Source organism: Muscardinus avellanarius (genome assembly GCF_963383645.1).
Source record: "Muscardinus avellanarius genome assembly, chromosome: 10".
NCBI lineage: Eukaryota > Metazoa > Chordata > Mammalia > Rodentia > Gliridae > Muscardinus > Muscardinus avellanarius.
The window spans coordinates 90,318,861-90,334,320 of record NC_137796.1 but is presented as its reverse complement, the minus strand read 5'-3'; the positions used below and the strand labels follow the sequence as shown (position 1 = coordinate 90,334,320).

At 53.2% G+C, this 15,460-nt stretch overlaps 1 protein-coding gene across 3 annotated transcripts; it reads right to left on the bottom strand.

Annotated features, from left to right (window-relative positions):
• Positions 1-247: 247 nt before the first annotated feature.
• SH2B1 (SH2B adaptor protein 1) lies at positions 248-12,087 on the bottom strand (the record flags this gene model as incomplete). 3 transcript variants are annotated; one of them, XM_080704637.1, is made up of 8 exons in its annotated part: positions 248-624; positions 1,289-1,457; positions 1,546-1,757; positions 1,937-2,140; positions 9,537-9,712; positions 9,823-9,914; positions 10,575-10,676; positions 11,131-12,087. In XM_080704637.1, the coding sequence occupies 8 exons, from the start codon at positions 12,070-12,072 to the stop codon at positions 248-250; spliced, it is 2,274 nt and encodes a 757-aa protein (XP_080560763.1). The 3 variants fall into 3 exon arrangements, with proteins under 3 accessions (XP_080560763.1, XP_080560761.1, XP_080560762.1); XM_080704635.1 differs by having other exon boundaries at positions 397-624; positions 1,236-1,457; positions 11,131-12,072; XM_080704636.1 differs by lacking the exon at positions 248-624 and adding an exon at positions 780-883 and having other exon boundaries at positions 11,131-12,072.
• Between the last annotated feature and the right edge of the window lie 3,373 nt (positions 12,088-15,460).

Here is a 15,460-nt window from a genome sequence, read left to right as displayed (position 1 = left end):
CCATAAGAGCCCCTCAGGGAGGTAATGGAGCCCAAATCCCCTGCCTAGGGGATGGAACACCTGTAGTGTATGAACTAGGGAGCTGACAGGGCTCTTGAACGTCTGCTTGTACCAACATCTATGCCCTTGGCTGGTAAGGGTCAGGAAGCATGTGGGAAGGGGCGCCCACCTCTCCTCTATGTCCCTGTCCAGCCCACTCATGACCCGAGGACTGGGTGAGAAGAGTGGAGAGGTGGGGTGGGCTGCCTCACACGAAGGAGTACTGGTTATTAATGGCTCTGGGATGGCCCCCTTCTTCGCTGTTGCCCCCTAGTGGTAACTGCTGGAGCTGCACCATCGGCATCATCCCCGTGTCCCCGCCAGAGCCAGCACCACCCTGGGCTTCCGCTCCTGGTGCTATGGCCTCTTCCAATTCAACCACGGGGACCAGCTCAGCCAGGGGGACCAGCTCTTCCTGGCCCCCTCCGCTGCCCGCTTTCTCTTTCTCTTGCCTCTCTTTGGCTGCGGCGGCGGCGGCTGCCGCCACTTCTGGCGCCCCCGACGCCTCTTCTGCCCCAGGATGTGGGGGATCTGTCCATGAAGGGGGTTCAGGAGGCTGGGGTGGGTCATTGGAGGTGTTCGGTTCTACATAGAAACGGCAAGAAGACAGGCTGATTGTGGAGGGAGGCACGCTCCTGCGGTGGCCTCCCCTTTGCTCGCCCCATCTCCCCCGAGTCCCATCTCCTGAGCAACCCCCCATGGAAGATGGATCATGGGCGGCGGTGAGAGGAGGACCACACTTACACACAGTCACTCGCTCCGAAGGGCATGAGGGTGGAGGAGGCATCGGGGTAGCATCGATCTCCCTCGCACACCCCTGCATGGCTCCCGGCCAGCTCCCGGCCTGGGGGAGGGGCAACGTGGGGACAGATGGGGCGTTGGGTGGGGGAAAGGGAGAGATCAGACAGGGACATCAGACGTCAAGGGAGGAGGGAAGGGGGTCAGACCAAGCATCTCCCAGAAGAGCAGGCCTAAGGCAGGCGGTGACGGAGGGCAGACAGGGCTGGAGGGTGGAGCAGGAGACAGACGGTGATGGACGCAGGACCGATGGAATGGGGATGCACCAGCCCACCTCCCGCTGCCTCGGCCCCAGCAGGAGCCTCTGCCTGCCTGCTCCTAGCAGCACAGGCGCCTGCGCCCTGCTCTCCCTACAGCCTCTCCTCGCAGCCCCCACCCCGGCTTTCTGGCACACACACCTCACTTCCTGGGTGCACGGGCACCTCCTCCCCTGCAGACCTGCTCTGCTCACCCTGCTGCCGCTGGGAGGGCACATAGCTGACCAGGACAACGTCGCTGGAGCCTCCAGACTCCAGAGGGATGGGGTGCACCCGGAAATGCTCGAGCATATCGAAAATGGACTGGAACCACAGGTGCTGGACCCGGCACTGACCCTCCTCGTTCAGCGACAAGCGCAAGTGCTGAGGGCAGGACAAGCAAGTGAGTGGGGCCTAGGCCCTGCCAGCCACGAGACCCCCGCCCCGCCACACACCAGCCCCGGGCACTCACCTTGGCCTTGCCCTGGAAGTTGAAGGTGAGGACGTATTCACCCCGCCTCGTTTCGCTCTGCCGCACCAGGAAGACACCATGGGAGCCAGTGCCTCCTTCCAGCACTAGCTGGGCGGCCTTGAGTCGAGAGAGCATCCCATGGAACCAAGGATATCCTGAGAGCGGCTGGTCCCCCTCACCTCCCTCTGACTCCCCCTGGAACAGGAATGACCCTTCGGGAAGGAGAGAGGGAAGGAAACCAGGGTGTCAAGGAAGCTCCCCCGTCCTGGGAGAAAAAGCCTGGCTTTCCCCTTGAGGCGCCTCCTCCCCTCACAAGTCACCCCCTCCCTGGGATCAGATCCCTCGGGCTCCCACGGCACTGGCCTGCAGACACCCATGCACACCCTGGTACCTGTGGCTGTTTCTGGAGTGTCCAGGGGAGGGTAGGGGGTCGGGAGGGGATGAACTGTCCCTGCAGGGGGGCCCTCCTCAATGGGAACACGGGGGGGCAACTCTGGGGGAAGCAGCTCCATGGAGTCAAAATGGGAGGCGGCAACAGAGGCAGAGCTGGGGGAGACAGATGCCGAGGGCCGGTCGGAGAGGCCCCCATATGCCCCTGGGGAAGAAACAGAAGGGAGAGTCGAGAACTTGAGCAGTCCCCTTCTGCATGGCCGGCCTCCCAAGTCCCTACCAGCAGTCTGCCTGTGTGCCCGCCGCCAGACCCGAGGATGGCCGTGGCCCCAAAAGGTTTTCCCCAATAGCTCCTGACACTTGCCCTGCTAGGGGCTGCGTCCCTAAGGTCCAAATATGCCTGGAGCTTTCCTGAAGCAACAGCTACAAGACGGCTACAGCAGCAAGGGGATAGAATCCTCAAACATCTTTACATTAAAAAGGGTCAAAGAGGCCGGACGTGGTGGTGCACGCTTGTACCAGCCGCCTGGCTTAAGAGACCCTGTTCCCAAATAAAAATATGAAAATAGGTCTGGGAGTGTAGCCCGGAGGTAGGAGGGTTTCCAGGAACCCCAGTACCACTAAAACAAAAAGAAAAAAAGAAAAAAGAAAAGGGTCAAAGAAGCCAGGCGTGGTGGCGCACACTTGTAATCCCCACGCTTGGGAGGTGGAGACAGGAGGATCGCGTAGGTTCGAAGCCAGCCGCCTGGCTTAAGAGACCCTGTTCCCAAATAAAAATATGAAAATAGGTCTGGGAGTGTAGCCCGGAGGTAGGAGGGTTTCCAGGAACCCCAGTACCACTAAAACAAAAAGAAAAAAAGAAAAAAGAAAAAGGGTCAAAGAAGCCAGGCGTGGTGGCGCATGCTTGTAATCCCCGCGCTTGGGAGGTGGAGACAGGAGGACCGCGCAGGTTCGAAGCCAGCCGCACTGGCTTAAGAGACCCTGATTCCAAATAAAAATATGAAAATAGGTCTGGGAGTGTAGCCCAGAGGTAGAAGGGTTTCCAGGAACCCCAGTACCACCAAAAAAAAAAAAAAAAAAAAGGGTCAAAGAGTCCTAGACAGGTGCGGTGGCACACACATGTAATCCCTGTAACCTGGGAGGCTGAGACAGGAGGACCACAGGTTCAGAGTCAGCCTCAGTAACTCAAGGACGCTCTTGACAACCCAGCAGGACTGTTTCCAAATGAAAAACAAAATAGGGCTAAAGGTATAGATCAGAGATAAAATGCCTCTGGGTTCAACCTCCAGCACTGAAAAAAAAAAAAAAAAAAGAATCCTGAGTGAGATGTGGTGGCATGTGCCTGTAATCCCAGTACCTGAGAGGCTGAGACTGAGACAGGAGAGTTGCAGGTTCGTGGACAGCTTCAGCAACCTAGCAAGACCCTGTTTCAAAACAAAAAATAAGACAGGCACGGTGGTGCATGCTTGTAATCGCAGCATTTGGGAGGCTGAGACTGGAGGATCGCGGTTCACAGACAGCCTCAGCTATTTAGTGAGGCCCTATGCAACTCAGTAAGACCCTGTTTCAAAATAAAGAATAAAAGCCGGGCTTGGTGACTCACACCTGTAATCCCAGTACTTGGGAGGCTGTGACAGGAGGATTGTGCAGGTTCAAAGCCAGCCTCAGCTACTTAGGCTCTCAGCAACTTAGTGAGACCCTGTTTCCAAATAAAATAGATCTGGGAGTGTAGACTAGAGGTAGAAGGTCCTTGGGTTCCATCCCCAGTACCAACAAAAAGAAAAAAGAAAAAAAGAAAAAGAATAAAAAATAGGGCAGGGGGTGTAGCTCGGAGGTAGAATGCCCCTGGGTTCTATCCCCAGACCCACACACACACAAAAAAAGAATAAAAAATAGGGCTGGGAGTATAGCTTGGAGGGAGAATGTCCCTGGGTCCCATCCTCTGTACTGCAAAAATAAATAAATAATAAATAAATAAATAAATAAATAAATAAATAAGGCTAGAGGTGTAGCTTGGAGGGAGAATGCCCCTGGGTGCAATCCCCCATACCAAAAAACAAGAGTCCTTGGTGGGTGTGGCGGCATATACCTAGAATCCCAATACTTGTGAGGTTGAGACAGAAGATTGCAGGTTTGAGGCCAGAGCACAGTACCTTAGTAAGACTCTCTTTCAGAATAAAAACTTGGGAGACTAAGACAGAAGGATCACAGGTTCACAGCCAGCCTCAGCTACTTAGTGAAGTCCTCTGCAACTTAGTGAGACCCTATTTTATTTATTTATTTTGGTGGTACTGGGGGGGTAGAACCCAGGGGCTTTCTACCTCCAGGCTATACTCCCAGACCTATTTATATTTTATTTGGAAACAGGGTCTCACTAGGTTGCTGAGAGCCTTACTAAGTAGCTGAAGCTGGCTTCGAACCTGTGTGATCTTCCTGTCTCAGCCTCCCAAGCGCGGGGATTACAAGCGTGCACCACCACGCCCGGTATAGTGAGATAGAATGCCCCTAGGTTTCATCCCCAGTAACACACACACACACACACACACACAAATTTTTTTTAAAAAGTAATAAAAATAAAAAGGACTGGGGGTATAGCTAAAGTGATAGAATGTGTGCGCGCATGAAAAAAGGAGTCCTTTGTTTGGACTATACAATAGCTCCCAAGAACTATTCTAAGAGGCATCAAGCCGGGTGTGGTGGCATATGCTTGTAATTCCAATACTTCGGAGGCTGAGACAGGAGGATTGCAGGTTTACAGCCAGCCTGAGCTACTTAGTGAGAACCTGTTTCAAAATAAAAGAATAATATAGGGCTGGGAGGAGGTAACTCAGAAATAGAATGCTCCTGGGTTCCATTCCCAGTACCAATAAATAAATAGATAGACAGATGATAGATAGATAGATAGATGGAAGGAAGGAAAGAAAGAAATTAAAAATTTTTAAAAATTAAAAAGGAAAGCCGGGCGTGGTGGCGCACGCTTGTAATCCCCGCGCTTGGGAGGCAGAGACAGGAGGATCGCGCAGGTTCGAAGCCAGCCGCGCACGCTGGCTTAGGAGACCCTGTTTCCAAATAAAAATGTAAAAATGGGTCTGGGAGTGTAGCCCGGAGGTAGAAGGGCTTCCAGGAACCCCCCAGTACCACCCAAAAAAAAAAAAAAAAAAAAAAAAAAAGGAGCCGGGTGTGGTGGCGCATGCTTGTAATCCCAGCATTCGGGAGGCTGAGACCAGAGGATTGCGGTTTGCGGACAGCCTCAGCTACTTAGTGAGGCCCTCTGCAACTCAGTGAGACCTGGTTTCAAAATAAAGAATAAAAAAAAATAGGGCATGGGGTGTATCCCGGAGGTCAAATGCCCCTGGGTTCCATTCACAAACCCGCAAAAAATAAAAAAATTAAAAAACAAAAAGGGCTGGGCATGGTGGTGCATGCTTGTAATCCCAGCATTTGGGAGTCTGAGACAGGAGGACTGCAGTTTGAGGACAGCCTCAGCTACTTAGTGAGGCCCTCTGCAACTCAGTGAGACTCTGTTTCAAAATAAAAAATAAAAAATAAGGCTGTGGGTATAGCTCGGAGAGAGAATGTCCCTGGGTTCCATCTCCAGACAGGAAAAAAAAAAAAAATTAAAAAGGTCTGGAAAGTACAGCTAAGTGATAGAATGCACCCGGGTTCAATCTCCAGTAAAACACACACACACACACACACACACACACACACACACACACACACACACAGTCCTTTGGACTATAGGAGAGCTCCCTACCTTAAGGCATCAAGCCAGGTAAGGTGGCATATGTTTGTAATCCCAGTATTTGGAAGGCTGAGACAGGAGGATCTCAGGTTCTTCGCAGTCCGTGGACAGTCTCAACTACTTAGTGATGTCCTTTACAACTCAGTGAGACCCTATTTCAAAATAAAAAAATAAAAAATAGGGCTGGGGTGTTGCTTGGAGGTAGAATGCCCCTGGGTTCCTTCCCTAGTACTGAAATAAATAAATAAATAAATACATAAATAAATAAATTTAGCTAGGCATGGTGGCGCACCCTTGCAATCTCAGCATTTGGGAAGCCGAGACAGGAGAATTGTGGTCCAGACAGCCTCAGCTACTTAGTGAGGCCCTTTGCAACTTAGTGAGACCCTGTTTCAAAATAAAGAATAAAAAATTGGGCTGGGAGTGGGAGCTCAGAGATAAAATGCCTCTGGTTCAATCCCCAGTGCCACACACACACATGCACACTATATATACAGTGCATGTATGCGTGCGTGCATGCGTGCGTGCGTGCGTGCGTGTGTGTGTATGTGTATGGCTGGGGGCATAGCTTGGAGGTAGAACAATGCCCTTGGGTTCAATCCCCAGTACTGAAGGGAAAAAAAAAAAAAAAAAAAAAAAAGGGCATCAAAAATCCTCCTTCTAGCTGGGCGTGGTGGCACACGCTTGTAATCCCTGTGCTTGGGAGGCGGAGACAGGAGGATCGCGCAGGTTCGAAGTCAGCCTCGCTGGCTTAAGAGACCCTGTTTCCAAATAAAATATAAAAAATAGGTCTGGGAATATAGTCTGGAGGTAGAAGGGTTCCACCCCCAGTACCACCAAAAAAAAAAAAAAAATCCTCCTTCTAGCTGGGGTGCTGTGGTGCACATCTGTAAGCCCAGCTTCTTGGAAGGCCGAGAAAAGAGGAATATAAATTCAAGGCCAGCCTGGGCAACTTAGCAAGACCCCACCTCAAAATAAAAAATAGAAAGGTCTGGGGATTGGCCGGGCGTGGTGGTGCACGCTTGTAATCCCTGTGCTTTGGAGGCAGAGACAGGAGGATCGCGCAGGTTTGAAGCCAGCTGCGTGCGCTGGCTTAGGAGACCCTGTTTCCAAATAAAAATTTAAAAATAGGTCTGGGAGTGTAGCCCGGAGGTAGAAGGGCTTCCAGGAACCCCAGTACCACCAAAAAACAAAAACAAAAAAAAGGGAAAAGAAAGGTCTGGGGATGTAGCTCAGTGGTAAAGCACCCTTGGGTTCAATTATATATATATATATATATATATGAGAGAGAGAGAGAGAGAGAGAGGGGGAGGGAGGGAGGGAGGGAGGGAGGGAGAGAGAGAGAGAGAGAGAGAGAGAGAGAGAGAGAGATAGGAATAGAGTCAGTCAGTCCGCCTTATGGAGCTGTCAATGTAGGTCAGTGGAGAGCGCTTGGGTTGTATGAGGCCCTGGGTTCAATCCAAGTAGTGGGGGGAAAAAATAGTCCTCCTATGAGACCCCCCCCCAAACTAAACCTACTTTTTTTTTTTTTTTTTTCCAGGTCTGGGGATGGAACCCAAGGGCATTCAACCTCCGAGCTACACCCCTGCACTGTTTGTTTTTTTTTTTTTTTGGTGGTACTGGGAATGGAACCTAGGGGCCTTCTACCTCCGGGCTATACTCCCAGACCTTATTTATTTTATATTTTATTTTGAAACAGGATATCATTAAGCTGCAGAGGGCCTCACTAAGTAGCTGAGGCTGCCTGCAAACGGAGATCCTCTGATCTCAGCCTCCCAAATGCTGGGATTACAAGCATGCGCCACCACGCCTGGCTTTGATTTTTTTTTTTTTAATGGTACTAGAGATGGAACCCAGAGGCATTTTACCTCTGAGATACATCACAGCCCTATTTTTAAAATTCTCTTTCTTTCTTTCTTTCTTTCTTTCTTTCTTTCTTTCTTTCTTTCTTTCTTTCTGTTATACTGGGGATAGAAGCCAGAGGCATTCTACCTCTGAGCTACACACCCAGCCCTATTTTTTTTATTCTTTTTTTTTTTTTTTTTTTTTGAGGTACTGGGGGTGGAACCCAGGGGCTTTTCTATCTCCGGGCTATACTCCCAGACCTATTTTATATTTTATTTGGAAACAGGGTCTCACTAAGTTGCTGAGAGCCTAAGTAGCTGAGGCTGAATTCAAACCTCTCTGATCCTCCTGTCTCAGCCTCCCAAGCAAGGGGATTACAAGCGTGCTTGCGCCACCACAGCCAGCTTTTTATTCTGTATTTTGAAATAGAGTTTCACTAAGTTGTGAGGGCCTCACTAAGCAGCCAAAGCTGGCTGCGAACCTGGGATCCTCATGTCTCAGCCTCCCAAGTACTGGGATTACAAGCGTGCGCCACCACACCTGGCTTTTTATTCTTTATTTTATTTTATTTTACTTTACTTTTTGTAGATCTGGAGATGGAACCCAGGGGCATTCAACCTCCGAGCTACACTCCTTGCCCTATTTTTTATTCTTTATTTTGAAACAGGGTCTCACTCAGTTGCGGAGGGCCTCACTAAGTAGCTGAGGCTGTCCATGAACCGCGATCCTCCTGTCTCAGACTCCCGAATGCTAGGATTACAAGTGTGCGCCACCAGGCCCGGCTATTTTTTATTTTGAAACAAAGCCTCAGTAAGTTGCAGAGGGCCTCACTAACTAGCCGAGACTGGCCTGGAACCTGCGATCCTCCTGTCTCAGCCCCCCAGGTACAGGGATAACAAGCGTGCACTACCATGCCTGGCTTGATCTTAATTTATATCCATGAAGTGTTCACATTAGCCAGCTTAGCCTATCTAAACTTCCCAAGTACCCCTGCCCCCACCCTCAGGTCTGCAATGGCCGTCAGCCTCCTGCTTGCCCTGTCTTCTCTCACCTGCCCTGCGTAGCATCCATCTATTCTACCTTCCCCTCTGCTCTTTCTTCTGGGCTCTCAGGCACTTCCTGCCTGTGCTGCTCAGAGGACACTACGCACAGACTCTGTTTTGGGGACCTGCTTTCTATCAGGACTGATGTCTTGCCAACTCAGCTAGACTGAAGCCGTGGGGAACACAGAGCTCATCTCAGACATCTGAGTTCCCCCATCCCGCCCCAGGCCCAGCACAGGGCAGGTGTGTACTCGGGCCTGCTTCAAAACCTGCAAGATGAGTGTCATCCACAGTGCTGAGAAAACAGGTTTGTGTGGACTGGACGGCAGGGCTCAGGAATTCAGATGGCAGGGCTGTCACTGTCAGTAACTCTTAGGTGACCTTGGAAAAGACATTTCCTCTCTCTGGTCTTGGTTGCCTGAGGCCTGATGACTTATAAGGTCCATTCTAGCTTTAAGAGCCAATGATCCCTTTGTTGATTAACTGATTGTGGTTGTGTGCTAGGCACTGTGAAGCTGAAACTCAGAACAGAGGTCAGGAGAAGAGGGTAAAGGGGAAGCCAGTCTAGAAAGGTGAGCTGGGCCAGGCAGATAAGTGTCTTTGTGTTATATGTTTGGTCAGGCCCAAAAGTACAGAGGCCAAAAAAGTGTGGTGCACAGAGATTCAGAGCAAGAACAAAACCAGAATGTCTACAAAGAGTTCAGGAAGCTTGCAGGATAGAACCATTTTCTCCAGCAAGCATGGTGACCTGCAGGAGACCTACAGAAAAAGCGACAAGAATGAGTGTAAAAGATTAGAGTTTGCTTGGGGCCTGTGTAAGGTGGTAAGGGTTCTAAAGGCCAACGATGGCCCAGCAGTGCTTGACTTATGAGGACAAGAGCCCTGGTGGGGAGGAGGCCCGCTGGGGGAAGAGTCTGGAGGGAGGGCGGGCCTTCACGCAGGAGCCCCCTCTCAAGGCCCCACCTTACCCTGTGACAGGCGGTCATTACTCTCGCTGGGTCCCAGCAGCAGATCCTGGCTGGGCAGACTCTCCGAGTGATTCAGGCAGGGCAGCTCCAGGCTGTCTGTGTTCTCTCTTGCAAGGAAAGAGGTTCCAGGGGCCAGTGGGAGGGTCATGGGGCGGGGACTGGTAGCAGGGCAGGGTCTGCAGAAACAGGGGAAATGGTGCTGGAGAGAAAGCCACCCAGTGAGAGGCCCGAGGCTGCTCCCCACCACACCCCCAGGACCCCTCGGTGAAGAAGACAGGCTCCTCACCCTGGGCTCAGGCACTCTTGAATGTCAGACACCCAGGCCTTCACATGGAGAGCGTCGGCTGCCTCCAGGATGTATTCTGAGGGGCCTTCCACCTATGGAGCCAAGAGGAGGGTCTCAGCTAGGGCAGGATCAGGAAGTTGCCCCAAGTGCCATAGCCACCCTAATAAAGCAAGAACGTCTCCTGCTCTAACCCCTCCTAGAAAAGCCATGTCTCGAGGACATACTCTTCTTATTCTTTATTTCAAAACAGTCTCACTGAGTTGCGGAGGGCCTCACTAAGTAGCAGCTGAGGCAGTCCTCCTGTCTCAGCCTCCCAAATGCTGGGATTACAAGCATGCACCACTATGCCCAGCTAAGGACATACCCATTTATTTATTTATTTATTTATTTATTTATTTATTTATTTATTTTTGCGGTACTGGAGATGGAACCCAGGGGCATTCTACCTCTGAGCAACACCCCCAGCCCTATTTTTTATTCTTTACTTTGAAATGGGGTCTCACTGAGCTGCAAAGGGCCTCACTAAGTAGCTGAGGCTGGCTGTGAACCTGCGCAATCCTCCAGTCTCAGCCTCCCAAATGCTGGGATTACAAGCGATCACCACCATGCCAGGCTTAGGACATACTCTTTAGGTACTCTTTAGGCACTTGGCAGCTTTGTGCTTCTGCCCACCAGCAACACAGGGTTAAATGGGCATAGAGCTTTCTCCTCAGATGAGTGCTGCGCAGGGGTGGGGTGCTCAGATCTCCTACCTTAACCACAAATGTGTTCTCCCGGTCAGGCATCTCCAGGGCTGTGGTTGTCCGGACATCCGTGATAGTAGAGCAGGGAATGCTGAGTCGGGGCCGAGAGGCCTAGGTAGGAAAAGGAATAAGATGTGTGTGCGTGTGTGTGTGTGTGTGTGTGTGTGTTACTAGGCACTGAACACATGGCATTTTACCTCTTAGCTATAACCCCAGCCCTTATTATTTTTGTTTGGAAACAGGCTCTCTAGGTTGCCGAAAGCCTCACTACACTGCCGAGGCTGTCCTTAAACCTGCGATCCTCCTGTCTCAGGCTCACAAGTACTGGGATTACAGATGTGCACCACCACACCAGCTAAGATCCAGTTTTTTGGTGTGTAGAGACCATTTCTCCCTGCCCTCCACGCATTCATCTGCCCTCTTACATCCTAGGGCAACTGGACAAAAGACAATAACCCTGCTAGCTCAAGCTTGGCGCTAACTCTAGAGACAGTCAGCAGAGCCATGCATGCGGGCAGGTAAACCCTGTAGCTCTCTACAGGGCTGAGTTACCTCTGGGCCTCACCTTGGGTGGGACAAAGAACTCCAGACGGCTTCCTCCTCCGCCTTCTCCTTCACTCCGGAGCAGTAAGCGACACTTCTGCCACTGGGGCTGCCCTCCTCCCCCTGAGGTGGGTCCAGCTGCGCCTCCTCCCCGGCCCACTCCAGGGGGGTCCGGGGTGGCCTCTTCAGCCCCCATGAAACTCAGGAGCTCTTCCCTCTGCACCGTCCCTGCTCCATCCTTCAAGGCCCCTCCTCCCCGACTTAGTCTCAGCCTTTCGAATCGGTGAGCCCATGTCTCCCCGGGGGCCGTGCCGTCACTAACCAGTCCCCTCCCAATGGCCCCAGCTCCGCCAGAGGCATTGGAGTTGACGTTTCCACCTACAACTGGGGGGCCTGTCGAGGTCTCCAGGGCTCCTGCGGGGGAGGGTGGGTCAACGGTCCCCCGCCACTGCAGGATGCCTCGGACTGAGCCTCGGACAGAGCGACCCACTGAGCGGAGAGAGAAGCGTTTCTTGAGCTTCGGCTTTGAGGAGGTTGTAGAGGAGGAAGAGACTGAGGAAGGGAGGGGGCCGGCCAGGTCCTCGGAAGATCTAGAAGGGCCCAGCACAGCCAGGGGCCCGCTCACCCTGCAGCTCTCCAGGGAAAGGCCGTGTGCCGGCGGGATCTCCACACCAGGGCTCAGGGGAGCCAGGACAGGTGGTGAGAGGGAGCCAGAGGCCCGGGCCACCTCCGCTTCAAAGTGCTGCAGGAAGAGCTCGGCGAATCGACGGGAGAAGGCAGCCTCTGCCCCAGGCCCCGCATACTGGGGGTGGGAGGCCAGATAGAGGCGAAAACGGCGGGCAAAATCCAGGGCGGCAGCCCGGGCATGGGACTCACAGAACTCTCGCCAACTAGGAGGAGGTGGGGGCGGCAGGGGGGGAGGGGAAGGGGAGGCCCCATCCTCTGGGGAAGGGGCACCATTCATGATGGGCCCCAGGAGGTGGAGAGGGGGCGCCTACGGGGAGGGGCAACAAAGAGGGAAGCAGCCAGAAGACACGGGGTGAGCGGCAGCAGCTGCAGGAGGAAGAGAGAGGCACAGACACGGAGTCACCGTGGAGGTGGGATGGGGTGCACCCCGCCCCAGGTCAAGGACTCCCTACACGGGTTCACTCCTCAGAGAGCAACAGGGGAGAGAACCAAAGTCACGCCCCTCCCCTCTCCCAGATCCACACACCCCATGTGCCCCAGGAAGTGGCCCCCCAAGGTCTAGCCAGAATCACTCCCCGCGGCTTGGGATATACAAGCAAAGGCTGTGGAGCCTCTTCCTCCACAAAGGACTCTTCCAGACCACCGCTGCCCCTTCTCTAGGCCAGACTCTCCTCTGTCTGCCACACATTTCCCACGCACCGTTCCAGAGGCTCCCACTGGATCATCTTACCTTACCCTGTGAGTAGATCTAGTAATCTTTCTAACAGATGAGGAAACTGAGTCTACTGTTTTTCCCAAAATACAGTCCTCATCCCCAGGGACTGGCTGATCCAGCCTCAGCCACAGTGACAACTCAGAGACCCTGATCCCTGTACCCTAGGGCCCAGCTCTGAGGAGGGTGTTTACTCACTCAGGCCCATGGACAGAAGATGGATTGAAACAGCAATAGTCTTGCAAGCTGACCCCAAAGCCCAGCACCCAAACAATCTAGGAGCCCAGCGGTGGAAGAGCCAGAGGAAGAGAGATGGTGGGTTGGGTCAAGTGTTTGCAGGCCACAACATAAATAAAACATCAGAGCCCTGGGGCCCTAGGATTTCTCTGCTCTTTTTTCCTCCTGGGAAGTGGCAGTGCCTTAAAGGCGGGTCATCCTGATGGTCAAGGCGAGGGGTTCCAGAGTCAGAAATGGGCTGAAATCTCAGCTCAGACACCTGTTAGCTGTGTGATTTTGAGCAAATTTCACGTCCTTTCTGTGCCCCAGCTTTTGTACCTGTAAAACAGTTAACGATCCCTACCCCCCCTAGAGTTGCTGGGATGAAATGGGACCGAACATGTCAGTGCTTGACATAAGTAAGCACTTGAGAAATGGCATGACTGCCATCATTACTATCTTTATAAGGGAAGACAGTATTAGGGTTCTAATTTTTTTAAAAGAGAAATGAGAGAAAGGAAGAGGTTTCCTAAGGTCTCACAACTCGAAACTCGCAAAGCTGGGTGAGGAATGTACAATAATCCACGGATCTTGGGTTAGTGCTCCTCCCCCATGCTACACTGGAAAACGACTGGTCCCAGGATTGGGCGAGGACAGTTCAGGAAGTCTCCCCAAACCATCAGCAACCTCAGATTCCTGCTCAAACCCACGGGCAGGTTTTAAGTCAAAGACCCTTTCCCTTCCTCCTTGGCCTAGCATTACACACTCAGATGGCCCCAACCACAGCAACAACTCCAAACCGAGCCAGGAGATGCGGGAGTCGTGGAGCACAGGGGAATCGAGCCAAGAGGTGCAGACACAGCAGAGACCGATCCCCAGCCAGAGGCCACCTCGGCTCACACAGGCCCACCCAGCCCCCTTCAGGCCCGAGTGACCCTGCGGCTCCTGAGCTGGTGACTCAGTTTCTCGTCTACCAAGCAGAACTCAGACACATTTCCCCGGTGCACCTGCCTCTTGGCTCAGTTCTGACATTTCCCGAAGGGCAGGTGGTTGGAGGGTGCAGGCTCCGCTCCCGGCTCGGACCCTCGGGGCCTGGTGGTCAATCCACTCCGACCCGACCCTATTCGCTGGACACCCCCCACACGCCCATCCCCTCGGCCGCAACCTCCAGGGGATCAGCCCTGGCTGCTGCTCCCCGGGGCCGAGAGCCCCTCCTGCCCCCGGGCCCCACGCCCACCCCCACCCAGGACTCCTCTCGGGCGCCCGGCGGGTCGCGGAGAGGGAAGAGGCACTTGGAGAGGGGGGTTCCGGTTCCGGTCCCACCTGCATCTCGGTCCCCGCGGTTAGCTCCGGCGGCAGCGGCGGCGGCTCCCGCTCCCTGCGCCCCCCTCCGCGGCGAGCGCCCGGCCGGCTTCTGCGCAGGCGCTGGGACCCCTCTTCCGGTCGCCGGAGGAAGCAACCATAGAGAGGAGCGGCGGGAGGGAAGGGCACCTCCCGCCCACTTCCGCCTTCCTCCGGCGCAGCGCAGACCCCGCAGGAGCTGGGAGGGCTGGGTCTCGAGGGGCCGCGGTGATTTCTCCAGTTACATCCAGAGCCAGCCCAGCGAAGGGCTCGGGCGCCGCCAGAGCGTCCTCCCGGAGCAAATTTGGAACAAAGAAGCCAACCATAGAGAAGCCACCTTGGGGGATAGAGTCCCGAGGTCCGGCTGAAGGCTAGAGTAGCCGCAGAGTACAAGAAACCAGCGAGAAGAGACGGGGCTGGGAAGGGCCCGCGGCGGCCTAGAGCGCCTGGCTCCGGCCGCGGGGACGTGGACACCGCCCCGAGGAGCTGGACCCAGCCACAAGCGGTGACCTTGGGGAGCTCCAGGAGACGGGGCCTGCACTTGGACCTGGGCTTCTTTGAGGAAAGGGGCAGGTGGTCGAGGAGAGTCCTTCTTCGTTGAGAAATAAAGTAGGGTACAGAAAGTGAGGTCAGTTTGGGGACCTCAGGAATGTGGATATACAGTTTGGCGCTCACGAGAGGCGTCAAAGCCCTAAGAATTGAGAACCATCAAGGCACAAAGAGTAGTACAATGTCATCCTCTAGCAATCCAGTTTCTCACTGACCCAGCTCTAGATAGCCTACAAAATAAGGAAATCAACGGCTCATATAATTGAACAATCCAGAACGGGTCAAGATCTGCCGCATACAGAGGCCAAAAGATACGAGAACCTGTGATTCATCTTCTCTGGCTTAGCTTTCCCATGCATTTGCCTTCACGGGCAGGTTATCCTCTCAGTGGCAAAGTAGCTTCCATACCTCCAGACTTTTTATCTCCACTTACTTTCATATCTCCAAACTGTTAAGTCCTAATAGTTTAGCTACTTGGTAAATGGAGCATGACTCTTTTTGGAGATCCCAATAAAATTTCCAGAACCGACTAGCTGATTAGATCAAGTACCCACTTGCTCTGGAACAAGGTCTAAGTTGCTAATAGCCTCACTAAATTGCTGAGGCTTGCTTCAAACCCTAATCCTCCTGTCTCAGCCTCCCAAGTACTGGGATTACAGGTATACAACACTATGCCCAACTAATTAACCAGAATTAAAACACCAGTGTGAACCAGGCATGGTGGCACACGCATGTATTCCCTGTACAGAGCAAGTGACCAGAGAGGAGGAGATGGGTACATGTGACTCTTAGAAGAATGTGCAAGAGCTGGGCGCCGTAGCACGTGCCTGTAATCCCAGTGGGAGGC